The 16,255-nt window shown below is 54.9% G+C and overlaps 1 protein-coding gene across 7 annotated transcripts in view; it reads right to left on the minus strand.

Moving 5' to 3' along the window:
- The window catches only part of RPS6KA1 (ribosomal protein S6 kinase A1), a 41,746-nt gene that overhangs the window by 13,791 nt on the left and 11,700 nt on the right, over positions 1-16,255 (minus strand). For 3 of the 7 annotated variants that reach the window (XM_035345637.1, XM_035345639.1, XM_035345636.1), the window contains one exon: positions 2,891-2,944. The exons of 2 other annotated variants lie outside the window; for them this stretch is intronic. In XM_035345637.1, coding sequence (XP_035201528.1) covers positions 2,891-2,944 — 54 coding nt within the window. Of the gene's footprint in view, positions 1-923; positions 1,114-2,890; positions 2,945-5,313; positions 5,421-16,255 lie in introns of those variants that run through there. 2 more of the 7 variants (XM_035345641.1, XM_035345638.1) reach the window with 2 other exon arrangements.

Consider the following 16,255-nt stretch of genomic DNA (forward strand, 5'->3'; position numbering starts at 1 on the left):
GGGACCTGTAGGAACTCTCCTGCGAGCACACGCGAGGGGCTCTGGCCACCCCACCTGCCTCGTGGTCAGAGCAGTCACACAAACCATCGGACACAGTAAAAGGAGCAGCCAGTATCCTAAACCCCCTGAGGGGCAGCCGTCTGCAGGCTGCCGGGGCTCCTTCCCTCCCCTCCTGCCATCTTCACAAAGACGTTAGAACAAACCAAGTCCACGCAGCAACAGCACTTGTGTAACCGAGCATGTTTCACCCTGCAGCCTCACACACCTATGCAAGGAGGAGCACTCCAAGCGAACACTCCTGTCCACCTCCAAGACGTTTGGACCCATCCTTGGACCACAGCCGCAGGAACTCTCCGCCTTGGCTCACGGCAAGACCCGCTGTGTTTGGCTGCGAGTGGCTTCAGCAGCCCCGAGCTGCATCTCATGGCAGGCAGAGATTTGCATACGCAGCCTGGCAGCCAGACCCCATCAGCAAACACGCACACGCGCCAACTGGACCAGAACTGCGGAGACGTTGTGGATAGCTTTCTGAGAAAATCTTTGAGACGCGATTTGGCATCTTGCTGACTGACACAAGGGAGGCTTCCCCCCAGGGACTCATCCAGCAACTTGCAATTCAACGGTTGCAGCTCTGGAGAGCAGCTCCAGCAGCTTGTTCAGCTGCGCACCAGAACAAGTCTCCAGCACGAAAGCACCTGCGTGCCACCGACCTGTAGCGCTGATAGCCTGCGCTTGCACCAAGCTTCTCACCATCGGCTTAAAAGCTTGCTTAACGGCACCGCTAAGCGAACTATTCCATGAGGAGCAAAAAGCAAAGCAGAGCAGGCTGCTCCGCTTCATCTGAAGCATTCATCTGAAGCATCAGCTGAGCACCGAGCGACCCAAAACGAAGCAGAGCTGAGCGAGCGGCTGGCAATACTGACCGGGCTGGAGAGCTGGCTGGGGGCAGGCAGCTGCAGGCTGCAGGGCTTTGCTCGGTGTTTCCTGTGCAGCCACAGCTTGAGGAAGGTGCAGATGCGAGGAAGCTTAGGGTCCCTCTCCATTCTCCCATCCCGCTCAACATGGCACAGCCCCGCTGCCGGCCGGCTCCCGGGGACAGGGAGGCCCCCGCGGCGCCGCGCGGCCGCCGCACGCCCGAGGTTTGCGGGCTGGAGGAGGTGCAGGTGGTTGAAGCCCAGCTGGCGGATGCGCAGTGGAGACTCGGTCGCACCACGAGGCAGGTTCACGCTCCCACTCCCCAGCAACAGGGCTTGTGGTTGGGGCTTTTTTTTTTTTTTTTTTTTTTAGTTTTGGTTTTAAAAAAAATAATTCTGACGGCTCCTCGTTTGGTTTCTCTGGCTCAAACAACACAGAAAATGTGCGTGGTCTGCTAGGTTGAAGCCTGACTTCCATCTAGTACCACAAATCTCATGTCAGGCTCACACTCTGGGGGTATTTCCACGCCAGGGGAGTATTCTGGGAACCTCTTACTCTTTTAAAAGGAAGAGAAAAACTGAAGAAACTCCCCCCCCAAGTCTGACAGCACTTAGGAAAGCTGCACATCTCTGCTCTCACACTTGCAAGGGGATGATGGGTCGCTCACAGTGGGATTTGGTGGGCACCAATCCCACGGGGAAATCCTCTGCCGTCCCTGGGGTTTCATCTAGTCCTTCGTTTCCTTAGTGCTGGACGAGATGGTGGAGTTGGCTAAGAGCCACCCTGGGCAATTCCATGCAAGGCATTTTATTTTTAAAGGGCTTATTGGCAGGGCAGAAGAGAGGTATTTAGATATTTAGATTGCCTTTTTTCCCCCCTTTTTATTTCTAACCCATCCTTTTTGCCTCATTCCCCCTCCAAGCCTGTTTCCCTTTGACCTTTGCAGTGGGTCAGGACGGACAGATGTCTTCTGCAGCAACACCCTCGAGAGCGCAGATGAGACAGAAACCCCTTGAAATGAGTAAAATGACACCCACGCACCTTTGCAATTAGAAATTTCTCCGTGTCAGTATCGATTTCTGAAATTCTCCAGAGTGCAGGGTTTCAAAAGAGGATCTTGGTTTGGACCCAGAGAGACTATGAATGTCTTCCCTCCTCCGCCCTGCACCGTGTTCTTTGATAACCGATAACGAAATGATTTCATACCAGGAGCCAGCTGCTCCCAGCTCTACAAAGGGAACCTCAACAACAACGAGGTCCAAAGCAACTGGGAGGCTGAGTAGGTGCCAGCGAACAGTGTGAAACAGCAGGGCACAGCTGCTGAGCAGGAGCCCTCGCGAGACCCAGCTCTTACTGACACCACCGCGCTCTGCCGCAGCCCCAGCGAAGCAGAAATCCCGTCCACAGCGAGCATCCCCACTTCCGAGGAAGCTCGACATGGCTCGGTGAAACCACACGGGAGCTGCAGCCAGCCAGCCCGCACGCAAACCCAGCACGCTGTCTCGAAGATCTGATCAATTTTGTTCCGACCACACCAATTTTACGTGCCGGCAGCCACCCAGCTCTGGGAGAGGAGCCCGTAAAACACGGTCAGGAAAAGGCACGGTCCGCCCGTGGCACGACGCCGCTGGAGCCCCCGCCCCAGCAAGCTGACAAGATCAGAAAGCTGCAGGAGACAGAAGTGGCAGCACGTAAAGGGGTTCGGCGTGGGGAGGAAAGAGGAGGAGGATGAAGTCAAGTCTAGGATGTCACGTGAGCGAGTGACTAATCGCTGCTTTCTGTATTAGCAGTTCCACCTAGCCGAGATGGGTCGCTAGGTGCGTGCGGCAAGGAAGGGTGGTTTTTTTTTCTGAGGTCCCTGTGAGCGCCGCTTACGCCCTCGCACATGCGTCCGTGTGAGGCTGCAGGGACCACCAGGTGCGAACTGCACGCGCGAGTCTCCCGGAGGCACGTTGTCTGCAGCAGGCTCTCTTACCTTGTCTGCTGAGTCCTCAAGGTCTTTCTCTATCCAAGTGATTTCTGATTTTGCCTGCGGAACAATAAACGAGCGTCAGCACAGAGGGACGGGGATGCTCTGCTCAAGTTTTCCCAATGAATTTGTTCAGCAAGACCAGGCGAGCCGTTTACAGCCCCCGGTTGCGTCCCACCGCACACGCGGCCCTCCTCAGGACGCGATCCTGAGCCGTGTTGGTGGGCCCAGGAGCAGGAGGAGCCGGGAGGAGCCAGCTGCTCTTAGAGCCGGTGACGGACTCCGGCAGGCAGTGGGGAAGGACGTGGTGCTGGCAGTTGGATACGCGTGTTCCCCAAGAACCAGAGGGCCGCCACCAAAGAGGGAGACTGACTTCCTGGCAGGTTGATTGACGCCCAAATGAGATTTTGCTTTGTTAACACCTGGACGGGCTCCAAAAGCACCTGTTCTGGTAGTGATGCCCCAGGTTTCCAGCACGGCAGAGGTGGCTGGCGCCCCGGTGGTGAAGAGAGGGCTTCTCCTCGAGGGCACGCTCAGCATTTCTAAAGCAGCCAGGAGGAACGTATTCAAATAGAAAAACTCACCACATCCCTCGAGGGCAGGGAAGGGCCAGCTCAGCTGCTATGACAGGTCCCTGAGCAGTATTAGAAATATTAGCTCACACCGCCTCTGGGACCAGGTCAATTCTCTGAACCCTTCCAGTGAAAAGCAGGAACAGGTAAAGAGAGCTTAGGAAAGAACTGCTGCTCAGCTCGGAAATGGATGCTTCTCCTCCCAAAAACTTGGATGGGGAAGAAGTTTTTGGATGGACAGAGCTTAGATCCCTACCCTGCTGTATTTTTACACGTAGATAAGCTGTGGCAGCTAGATGCCCTCTTGTCTGGTTTTGAGAGAACGAGCTGAAGCTTGAAGAGAAAAACCACCCCAAAAATCAAATCACATTCGAAACATTTCCCCGGAGAGGTCCGCGCCTTCAGCTTGCAGATGAGATAAAACGCATGTGACTGCGCACAGAAGGGATCTAAGGAGAGACTTGAGCTGTGACTTCTGTTGTTTCTTTCAAAGCCGTTAGTCAGCACGACGAACACGTGGGAGCCTGCGGCGCTGGCAGGGCTCTACGGCGCCGAGAATGTCACCGGGTGGGCGCAGCGCGAGGCAGAGCGACTGCGACTGGCTGTCAGCAGGTCTGAAAGTAGGACAGGAGCTACGGAGAAGCCAGAGAAGAAAAAGCGAGCCTTGAGGGAAGGGAGGAGCCGCAAAAACAGCGAGATTAGAGTTAAGAGTTAACTGGTTTTAAGCTCCGGAAGGACTCGATCAGATCGGAGGGGGCCCTCGCGTTCACCTCTTCCCCTCCCTCCTCCACCGTGGTGCAGGAGTGGCCGAGGTCTCTTTTGGGAGGTCAGGCGGAAGGTGGCTGTCCCACCTGGCCGTGGTGGGAAGCCGATGTGCTTGGCAGCCAGCACAGCCCCAGCTGAGCCCCTTCCCGAGCCCCAGTGCCCAAAAGCGACCACAAAACCCTCAGAGTGCCCCTGGGGATGGCACACACCCAGAAGGACACCCGCTCCTTCGTGGCTCGGGCCCTCCAGCACCTTGCGGGGACCAGCGAGCGCCGTGCCCCTCGGGGAAGGACCGGCTTTGCTCCCAGAGGCACAGGTCTCTGCGGGTCCACCCCACCAGCGCAAGGCGCTGCTCCAGTGAGCTATCGGCCATCTTCCGACACCCACGGCCTCAGGGGAGGCCATTTTACACAGATCCCTCCACGACTGGGAAATTACATTCGCCACTCCTGGAAAATAAAAGAACACCCACGCCCGCCGACCAGGTTCGAGTCCAGGAAGTGGCAGGAGGCAGAGGAGGAGACAGCTTCTTTTGAACTTCTCAACGCCGCGTTCTGCCCGCACAGATGGCTCAGACATCCTGCACCAGGGGCTGGGGACACGCACGGTTTCTTTCCAAGACCAAGTTCAAAATACAAGTCCTCTCTCCTCCTTTCCCCTTTTTTGAGGAAGGATTTTATGAGCCAGAAGCCGAGAGACAGGTTTGTTTTTGCTCGCGTTTTGTCACTTTGCTGGTTGATATAGTCACATCTAAATGCAAGAAAAAAACTGCAAGAGCTAGAAACAGATTATGCTTTTGGCATTTCGCTTCCTATTCATCAACAACTAACCAGAAGCTGTTTTAATTTCTGTTGCTTCACACATGCTCTGGTCCCAAAACATTCCCAAATTCTGGCAGCACCCAGGAAAGACACTTCTTAGATAGCAGCTTTACCATCGGAAATGCCTTTCCCAAAAGCGAAACCGTTAATTAAACCTGGACAAGGTCTGGCTCTCCAAGCTCGGGCGATTCGCCGACTTCTCCCTCCGCCCTGCAGAACAGCCAGCACCGTACTGCACGCGGAGCAGATATTTTACCAGCTCGACACTTGCCTCCTGGATCCTTGGCTTGCTGCGGAAGAGGAGCCTCAGCATCTCCAAAGCTTTAGGCTGCTATTCTCCCATAGTTTGCAAGCTGGCTTCCGAACTTAGAGCTCCGTGCAGCACCCAGCCGAGCACGAGAACCCCAAGTAGTAGTTACGTCACTGGGATGTATTTTGGGAGTTTTCGCTGAAAGGAAACTGTGGTTTCAGATGGGGAAATTGCATTGTGTGGTGATCGCTGCACAGCACCAGCGACCAGAAGAAAACACGAGAGGACTTTGGCGGTGCTCAGGCACGGCTCCTTCCATCGGCAAATCTCAGCGGGCTGCCCGGGAGGACTGCTCCTGTAGTCCCGTTTCATACACAGGCAGAAAGAGCAACTGAGCACACTTAGCTCTCCCCACAGTTCCACCGCCCCTGCCCTGAGGGGCACAAGTGATGTTTCCAGCCCAAATGTACCCAAATGTATCGGCTGTTCGAATGCAGGATCGCAGCTCTCCAGGGAAGGGGCCAGGAGGAGCCATTTTCTGCTTCACCCGTTTGTCCCTGCCCCATGTCACAGCCTCTGCTCGGTCAGCTGCATCTTGCTGCATCAGGTCTTTTAGAAACCGCGGCGAGGCCCCACGCGAGGTTTGCAGGCTGACATCTGACGGGAGGGTTGCACAACCCAGCCCGCTTGCTTCGGGGTCAGCTCCTGCGCCGCGCAGCGCTCTCAGCCATCCAGAGGTGTCCCAGCACGGCCGGGGGGAAGGAGACAGGAACTGGAAGTGGCCAAGTCAGGCAGCGCAGGCATGGGGACTAGAGTGGAGGGGAAGGAGGGCTGCAGTGCCATGGCTCTGAGTTAATTCCCTCCCACTGTTTGCAAGGAAAGAAGCGAGCCGCGTGCTTGCTCCCAGTGGAGACCATCTGCACTTCTTCTATGCAAAGCAGGTGCCCTAGCTGGCTCCTGCAGCAACCCCGCCATCTCACCAGTGTCAGTGCGAGGTCACTTGCTGTTCTACAGAATCCCGCCAGCCGTGCCCGCTCTGTACCTTACGAGTCGCGCTTGCTGCTTTCAGAAGCGCCTGCTCCTGCTGAACGAGGTGGCAGACTCGTGGCAGGCTGTGCTGCGGCACGAAAGCTGCTCCCAGGCTGCAGGCGTGTCTTCACGGGAGCATCCCAACGGCTCTTTTCCACTTACACAGCCCAGTTTCTCGGGGATCACCCCCTCCTCCTGTGGCAGGAGACACAAGGGATCTCAAAACACTTCTCAAGCAGAGAAACGCAGAAGCTGGAGCCTACGTTTGGGCAGCCAGGACTCGTGCAAGGAATTAAAGCAGCTGCAGAAGGCAGGCCTGCTTCGGTGTGGACGTGAGGAGACACGATCAAGCATCTTGGCCTGTGGCCTAGCCTCTCTTCTTATCAGCCTTCTGACCTACGTGTTAACACAGCTGAAGCTGCAGCACAGTTTCATCCTCACCTCCTTCTGCCTTGCCAGGACCCCGCTCAGCCCACCCGCCCCTCCTCTCACCTACGAACAGTGCTTTGAATTCCTGAGGCTTTCCACAAGGAAGAGGCCCATCCTGAAGTCCCTCTGCTGAAGCCAGAGACCAGAAAGTCTTGGTTGGAAGCAGAAGCCATCTTCACTTCAGGTGCAGCTCACAGCCACGGTAGGAAAGGCTGCTGAACGAAACGAAACCTCGGTACTGCGTGCTTTGCTCCCTCTGCTCCCACAAGAAGGGACCAGTACCAAATATTCCGTCTGTTAGCTGCCTGTAGGGTGGTACATCCACAGCAAGAGGCATAAACCCAAGGAAAACGCAGCCCAGGCAGGCAAGCTGTGGGTCTCGGGGCAAGGAACAGCCAGGCTGAGCCAACACAAGAGCCCTCCGCTGTCACGCTTCCAAGCGACCTTGTGCATCCACGCTGAGTTTGACACTCCCAGGGCAGATTTAAGTTGCTTCCAGGCCTTACTCCGTATTTTTTGAAAAGCCAAAAGGTGGTGACAGAAGCGGGCTTGCCAATTCTTTCTGTTCCTGTACCCACGGGTCCTGGGAGAAGTGATGATGAGCAGCAGTGGGCCAGACACCGGCGCTGCAGCACCAAGACCCGGCTGCAAGCTCAGTGTGAACCTCCTGCCATAAGCACGTCGGTCCTAAAAAAGATGTCACCCCAAATCCAACGGTGCCAGGTCCAAATGGATCCCAGAGCGTGGTTTAAAAATGCAGTAATCCAATTCTGTGTCAGCAGACAAGCCTGTAGGGCTCAGCGCCAGCAAGTCCTCACGTCAGCTCCATACAACGGGACCCCCTGCTCGCTTGCTTTAAATCCGAACACCCAGGGGGCTGCCTCTGCCTCCTGCCTGCCTCCAGTTCCATCCCACCCAGCCCTGCGAGCACCAGCACGGCAAGAGGGGAGAGAAGGATCGGCGTTGCACAAACAGGAATGTGTGAAGAACTGCTGCCCGAGGAGAGGCAGCTGCTGCCATCTCCGCACGCTTCAGCAGCGGGGCTCGTGCCCCAAGGACCAAAGCGAAGTCTCAGCAGAGGTTTCGGCTGCGGGCCAGGATGAAGACGACCTCTGAGCTCTTGCAGAACAGCTGCTGGGGTTGCAGCCAGCGCAGCCCCCTCCCCATTCCTGGGGGCTTGCAGGAAGGTGCCAGCCTCAAGGGCACCGGAGCTTGGTGCTCCTGAACTTTTGCATCAAGTTATTTTGTGCAATCCACTTCAGAGCAGAGAGGCAAAGGCAGCTCTGGCTGGAACATTTTTTGTCTGTTTTTTTTTTATTTATTTTTATTTTTTAAAGGTGGTGGTTCTCAAAAAGGGGAACAAAGCAAAGAAACCTCACCAGCCACCGCTCCCCTCACAGCCCTTATTTGGCAGGGCTGTCGGACGGCTGCTCTCGTTTGCAAGCACAGGAGCAGCAGGACCACCGGCTTCTGTCTTCGCTCCTTTGGTGGGTCAGCTCCAGGCGTTGCTGGGAGCACCCAGGTTTGGTCCCAGCCTGAGAAATCCCACGTGAGCACCCGTCCCTGAGCAGCACGGCTCCCTCCGGAGCAGAGCCCTCGTGCCCCTGCAAGCGAAGGGCTTCGGCTTGTGGACGTGCGTCTGAGCGGACCCAGGAGGCGGCACGGAGGGTGCAAGGACCTGTTTGGAGAGATGGGCTCAGAGGAGGGACCAAGAGGAGGGAGATCTGCCAAAAGCACGCTCAGATCTCAGGGCAGAAGCCATTTTGACACAAGAGGAAGCGCTGCCCACAACAACAAGACGGTCATATCAGCAGCTGCAGATTTTAACTCGCTTTCTTGCCATCTACTAACTTCCAGGAAAGCAAGGCAGGCGACGCTACCTGCCCCCACAGGAAACCTGCCCTCCCACCGGCGCCTCTCTCGAGAAGCCAGCGGCTGCTCCCAGACCGTTTGGGAGCTGGCTGCCCCGCCAGGCTGAGAAATGTCACCGGGTACCTGCGCTGAACGCACGCCCTCCCCGCGGCACAGTCACCACCCCAACCACCACCTCTGCCAGCCCTTGCTGGGAGGGGAGAGTAAGAGCTAAGCCAGAGTAAGGAGGTGCTGTTACTCCTTGTTTATTTTGGGGAGGGAGCTGTTCCTGCCAGGAGGGCAGATTCTCCAGAAATGTGGAGCGTTACAGGCTGGGTTTGAACCCCGCTGCTGGCCAGGACAGGCGGTTCTTTTCCTGAGAATTTCACAATAACACCACTCTTGGAAAAGACCTGGAACAGACTTTTATACAACCTGTATCGACCAAGAGAGGCTGCAGATTTGAAGCTGAAAAGTGGTAGCCAGCAGTATTAAATCCCAGTTTTGACAAAGCAGCTCTCCCTCCAGTTCAGAAGAGAAGTTCAAAATCAATGTTCAGCCAAGCAGAACGTTTTGTGAGATCATAATGATTTAAAAAACAGCTTGGAGAATTCAAGAGTTTCTCTTTTTCTAGTCAAGCAGGCATTTCACATCACGGTCGGATTCAAAGATTAATTTCTGAAGCCACCTCTCTCGTGCTTACACATACCACACAAGCAATTAAAGAAAAAAATAATAATAATTTGAAACCTCAAGCAGATTAAAAAACCTTTCTGCCCAAGAGGAGAATCTGTCCTGATCTCTTCCACATGTTCCAACCGGTCTAATTCCTGCCCACGCTCCCTGGGCCATACCAGCTCCCTCAGCACCGCATCTGGCCTCCCTCGTGGCTATGAAACCTTGTGGGCTCCAGTTTTCCTGCTCCAGCATCATCCAAAACGCGACCAAGCATCAGTGCAGGGCTGCCTGCTCAAAGCAGAGGGCTGACCACTCCTTCACTGTGTTCTACAAGACAGGGGTATGTTAGTTCAGCGTGTGCTTGCACTCATTTACAAAAGGTCACGGAGAAGAGATGAACCTCTCGCATGAGCTCCTCAACCACTTCCAACAGACCAGGAAAGGCCGCAGAAGAATTCACTCCTGGAAGGTGCATAACAAGAGGCTGCAGGGGCAGGGACGAGCTGTGCCCATGCCCTGCTGAGACTCGAGAGAACCCAAAACAGCTTTTGCAAGAGGAGGGAGAAGCACAAACACGGGCAGAGCTTAAAAGAGGGAGAAACTTAAGAGCAAACCAAGAGGCAGAGCTGTGGGGAGAGAGGCAGCTTCATGTTGGCCCTGGCGGACTTCAAACTAAGCTCACGCTGAACAAGGTATCGGCTGTTTTGACAGACAAAAGCTTCCACGAGCCCGAGCACATGGGGTGGGGGAAGGCAGGGCCCACCCGCAGGGCGGCTTTGAAGATGGAAGGCTCGGACAAAGTCACTTCTACAAACACGGTTAAAGAGCACCGGAGACTTCGGCAACTGGAACTTCCTGATAAGTGGATAACGACGGGGGTGGATTCCTGGCAGAGAGCTTTCAGGCTAGAGGTTTGCAAGAAGGGATTGCATAGAAGGAACGGCGCTGCTATGGGAAAGAGGCACGTCTCGCCCCGCGCCATCCCTGGGGACTGTTTTATGGGTCTGGAAAAGAAAACAAAAAAAGGGGCAGGGAGAAAGAGAAAAGAAAGGCAGAACACGCAGCTGGATCTCTGCACAGTGATTTCTGAGCAATGCTGGCGTTACAAACCCCCTGTGTCACCTTCGTGCACCAGCCCTTGCTGGCACCGGGGAGAAGTGACTGAGCAGCTCCATCGCGGCACGGATAACGCCAGGAAACTCCCTCCATGTGGCTTTGAACAAAAGCCACAGAACCGTTCACGCCAGGCATCAGAGCATCCTAGAAGCACTCCGTCATTCTCCGTGGGGTAATTCCTCTCCATTCCGAGAGGCAGCCAAACGCTCAACAGAAAATTAATTCGGTCACCCTTGGGAACAATTCTGCCGCCATTCTGAGCAGCGATCTTGGCTCCCCCCGATGGGGGTTATAAGCAAATCCCTAAAAAGGGAAATCTCAAACCAGGACAGTCCACTTTTACCCTGTTTGGTGTTCATTCAGAGCAGTTCCACCCTTTTTTTTTTTTTAAGGGCCCCTTCTTTCACCAGAAAGCTTACTTCTCTAGTACGCAAGAAAATGACCCACATCTTCTTCCGTGGAGGTGGATGGAGTTGTAACAGGAAGGAAATGCTGCGAAATCCCAGAGGCTACAAATAGAAGAGCAGCAGTACCAGAGCACAGGATTTCCCAGCACAGTGCGGTGGCAGGGCACCAGTGCGTGCAGCATGGGCTGTGTCACCACCAAAAAGGGGCTGAGCAAGTGGCGGGGCCCGGAGGCACCCCTGGCGCCCTGCCGCAGGCTCCCCGGCCGGGCGCGCTCCAGCAGGTGGCACTCAGAGCTCCTCCAAAGCCGAAAGCACATTTCTGAAGAACAGAAAGGGTTTGTTTCATAAATACCTTCGTCGGAACAACCGGCACCCCTAAGATGGGGAATTTAGGAGCTGATAAATGGGTAAGGTATTTTTTCCACCAAAGCCTGAGGCTGAAGGAAGGAAGATGGAAGCTGGCCGGACAGCAGAGCTCTCACAGCAAGGCAAGCCCTTCTGCTTCACAACGTCCTCGTTGACCTGCTCTGCTGCTGCCTGGCTCATCTGACCAGGAGCACCGAAATATCTGCTTAATGCCAGAGAGGTCAGGTCCCTTGTGGGACAGAGGGGAGACAGAGCAGAGAGACTCAGGCTCAGGGATGCCCCTTGCACTCCACGATCTCTTCCCTGCTCCTGGCCCTCTCCAAGGGAAGACATTCTGGCACCAGATCCTGCAAGCCTTTAAAAAAAAATAAAAACACAAATAAAATCTCTCCACCCTTTCCAGGCACAAGCCACAGCTAGCCAGGATCAGCTGACAAGGAACAGTTTGGGATGAAGATACAAGCTCAGGCAAAAGATCTGCCCCAAACACCCGGAGACTTTGTGATAGCTCCCTGGTGCCACTGCAGCCAGCCACGAAGCTGCAGCTGCAAGGAGAGCACTCGCGGGGGGCAGGACTTTGCACCCAGCAAAATGAGATACCAGAGGGGAAAACACCTTTAAGTGCTGGGAGATAAGGAGCTACTTAATTGTGCAGCTTCTGAAGGACAAACTGGTTTCCATAAAGAAAAGTGCAAAGGATACCGTGAGCCTTTCCTGCAGCCCTACGGATTCTGCTTGCAGGCAAGGAGGAGAGGGAGTAAATCTATTTATTCTCAGCAAACCCAGATCAATTTGTGTGCTGACGGTGGTAAAAGCAGAAGCCCACGGCCCAGGTTTTTCTAAACGAAGACTACAGCTCCTAGGAAGCAGCCCTATCAGTGTCCACCACGCGGGCACGATGCAGGTGCGCTGCTTTCAGAGCTAAAAGGGAAGGCTCTTTCTAACTGAATTAGAAAATAGAGCGCTGCTTGCACACCGTGGGCTGAGATCGTTCGCTGCCCCTGGAGTTATCGTGGGCCGTGGAAACTATTCTCTATCGCAGGGAGGCAGGAATTCCATACTCCTCCCACAGCACACAGGCTGCGGGTGGTTTTCTGCTCGCAAGACGTGAAAGGCTCAGGTCTCGCCAGAGCCTTTGCCCGGTTTGTCCCAGATTTGGGTACGTACACACGGAAAGAACCCACCCCTCTCCTGCCCCCCAGGAAGGACGAACTGAAAGTAAAGCTTCACGTGCTTTCAGACGGTGGCTTCAAACTATGCCGGTGTTACAATAAAAACCACATCCAAAACACCCCGAGCTGTGTGTTACTGACACCCTTGTGAGAACGTGCAGGATGAGAGCCCGCCATGGCAAAGCACCATTTTTCATTTAACTTGAAAAAAAAATTACTGTGGCAGCCAGCAACCACCCTTCCACTGCTCGGCCATGCCACAGGGCACGCTCGGCCAGGACGGCATAAAATGAAGATTTCCAACCTTCCCCTTCCCAAATACCACAGCAGAGGAATTACAGACACCTTGAATAGCAGGAATATCTCGTCCTGTTTCCCAAATATACAAAACCTGCTATTTTAAGGAGCTTCTTTCTTTCCCCGCTGCCCGTGCCGAGACCCAAGGCTCCCCTCTCCCGGCGCTGCCCACACAAACCAGCCCAGGAGAAGCAGGACCCCCAGGCACCACAGGCACACGGGCCCAGTGTCCGCTTTAGCTCCTTGCTGGCCTGATGACAGCGCACAGCCATCGCCTCCCCCTTTCTGTAACCAGACCCCGTGTATTCCTCCTCTGTAAGGCCAGCCGCAGCAGCTCAGTTAAATACACCTCTCCTCACAGCGAGGGAATCGATACCACCGCATCTCGGGGTGCTTACGGGAGCACAAAACCAGGCCAGGATTCCTTGACCCGTGGCAGAAGCTTTGCTGAAGCCAAGGTTTCAAGTACAAACGCGGGACAAACGCCCCCGTTTGCTGTACCTGGAGGTGAGGGGGGCATTTCCCGGACGTGCACTCCGCAACTGGCGAGGGACGGGCCCAGATTTCACGCTGCACTCGGGTAAACCCCTTTTTTCCTTAGAGCGCCGTTGCAATGAGATCAGTTGGAGTTTCTCCTGAGCCCAGCCAGCTGGGAGGGTGCCTCTGCTTTCCTCACGGCCAGGCAGTGCCAGGCAAAGCAGCGAGTAGCTTTTACTAAGGGCAAAGGGGACGAGGAAGGGCTGCGGGCCAGGCAGGTGGCCTCACAGCAGAGCTGGGGCTCAAAGCCGCCTGCGTGCCGAGTTTGTGAAAAGAGGGGGGAAAAGTTATTGCAGCTTCACCTGGAGATATGGAAGGAATTTACCACTCGTGTCAAAGCCACGCTTCAGCTTCCAAATAAAGCTGACACTTGTAAAGCTGCAGGAGCTTCGGAGACTGCCTGCACGTGCAGGAGGAATCCCAGATCTGCCTCTGAGCCAGCGATGAAGCCGGTCACCCACCGGCAAACCCGGAGTGAGACTCGCAGCTCTGTGTTTAGTAGCACCTGGCCAGGGTGGCGTGCTCCCAGGCCCACTCCGCGCCCTTTCAAAAATCAAATGCAAGTTCTTCAGCTTGAAGTCTTCAGGGTCCTCTTCAGCACCAGCACTGCTGTTTGCCTGGGCACAGAGGCAGCTGCCACCGCCACAGCACTTCCCCACCCCGTCTCCTGCGGCCAATTCTACTCTACCTTTCCCTGAGCCAGAGAGAAGAGCACACAGCTCCCCTTAACCCTCTGGAGAAGTGCAGGCAGAGCTCTGGCTTTGCTCACGCTTCCTCCCGGGTCTTCACAAGAACTTGACTTTGCTCCAGTGCCCTCTCTGCCCCCACAGCTCTGCCCTGAGACATGTGGCTGAGGAGAGGACGGGCGGGAGGATCCCTCGCTTTGCTGCAGGCTCAGAATTCACCCCTCTGAACTCTCACGGGGAGATGGATGACACACGTTTCCTCCAGGTATGGCACACAGTAAAAGAGGAGTTGGTTTTTTTTTTCTTTCCTCCAGTTAAAGAGGCTTCCCGGATGCAGAATCTGAGGCAGTTTCTGTTAATCTGTGAGGTGGATGGAAATGGAAGAGGGGAAAGCAGAGCAGTTGTGATCAGTCAGAGCTCTGCCGGAGGGCTGTTAGAGCGCTGCTCGTGAGCTCTGCAGCCTTTGCTGCATTCCTCGTGTGCAAGTCCTGTAAACTGACCCCTCTTCAATTATTCATTAGAGTCTGCAGCTCATCAGAGACTCTGCTCCTCAAACAGGCGTTTATTTGTTATTTTGTTAAAGAGCTCAGAAGCTTGCTGTTAGCCATCGCCCGGCCTTGCCAAGGACGAAGAGCAAACGTTCTGGCAGGAAGGAGGCAGGCAGCTGTCAGGCGTTACATTAAAAACAAACCCACTTGATTACCTCAACTGACAACATGGAGCAGCCGGCTTAAACGGAGAGCTTCACCGCTGACAGGCTGAGAAGCTGCACATTAAAAGAGTGGCGATAGCTGCAGAGAGTCCTTGTGGTGAAGAGGGGAAGGCGGATTTCCAGGCAGGGCTAAGATGTTCTGCTCCCATCAGGTTAGGCCAGGCCTTGGGGTCCAGCCCAGCAAGAGCATTCTCTGCTAAGCGGCTGGAAGCAACCAAGAGGGGCACTGGGCAGAGAAGGGATCTGCTGAGATACCCATCTCTTCCCACATTCGATAGCTCTCTAATTCTTGGAGAAAACAGCAACAGCTGTACAAACACACCAGGTCTCCGTTTCAAAGATGAGCGTTTCACTTGTTTGTTTTAAAACCTTTCATTTTAAGAGGCTGCAATTGGAGTCGTGTCCTGTGCTGAGGATCACACGCCACTGGGCTTCCAACAAGATCTGCGCTTGGCCTGGAGTAAGAGTTTGCTTGCAATGCTGACAGCATGCAGCAACAAGAGCCCTCCGTCACCTGGACACTAGAGGGGCACGCAGGACTGGCCCCATCTGGCCACCCACTTGGGGACGCAGCTCCAAAAGCTGCCAGAGGATGTTCTGCCACGCAGGCAGAGAAGCCAAGGAGCAAGAGGCACAGTGCTGCTGGGAACCGGAGCTATGAGCAAGCACTAACGCACCGTGCCGTGATGGAGCAGCCAAAGACTTCCCCCCTCTGACATCCTGCTGGAGGAGCGTGAAAAATTCCGCTTGTGCCCAGAGGTCAGAGCAGGATTCCTCAGCAGCAGCCTGCCATAAACTGTTGTACATCCAGTTTGTGGGCAGCAGCAAACAGCTGGGCTCGAGCACCTCAGCAGGTGCACAGTAACGGGGAAAAGTAAGAACCAGCCTTAATTCCAACAGTAGTCTGCTGCTATCAAAGCACACAAGGACAGGAACGGAGCAGCCTCATGTCTTTCAGCTGTCAGGTAGATGGCTACAATTCCTCCATCTCCTCCTGAAGAATTACTATGCAGAGCTGTGATTGCCACTCTACTTTGCCATCACTAGAGCTTTACAACTGGGTGTTTCACCCACAACAACACAAACTAACATTAACATTGACGGTGCAGGTATTTCTCTGGCCCAGCAAGTCCCCGTCCTCAGCTTCTGCTTTAGCTTCCCCTGCTGGAGATGATGCGGAGGACGATCTTCCTGCAGGCTTTACCTGGTCAGGACATGGGGATGGATCAGCAGGACTTAGCCAGATCTGGGTAAGAGCTGTGTGTTCCCCCTTGCCGACTTCCTGCTAGGGTTTGCTGCCTAACGGCAGGGCCCGGCCTGGCCAGGTGGGGCACCTCGTGCCTGGCATGCACAGCAGCGCAGCTCCTCGCTCCTGTCTCAAAGGTCTCTTTTTATGGAGCACAGCAGAGCTGGCAGAGGTTACTCGTTCACCTCCCCAGGTTTCACTGTGCCCTGTGATTAACACCCAAGAACAAGCTGATCAGCACTCCCAGCCTGCATCAGGGTTACCTCCAGAGAGAGAGTGGGCACACTCCACACCGCAAATCCCCTCCTCTGCTCCTCATTATGAAGTGATTTCGCTAATTGGGTGTTGTACTTTCACGTACAATTGCTCACACTTGGCACCTTCATGGAGTACATGCTCACCCCTCAGCCAAACGGGCTGCAGAGCACGCCGTAAAG

The sequence above is a fragment of the Oxyura jamaicensis genome, chromosome 23, assembly GCF_011077185.1.
Source record: "Oxyura jamaicensis isolate SHBP4307 breed ruddy duck chromosome 23, BPBGC_Ojam_1.0, whole genome shotgun sequence".
NCBI lineage: Eukaryota > Metazoa > Chordata > Aves > Anseriformes > Anatidae > Oxyura > Oxyura jamaicensis.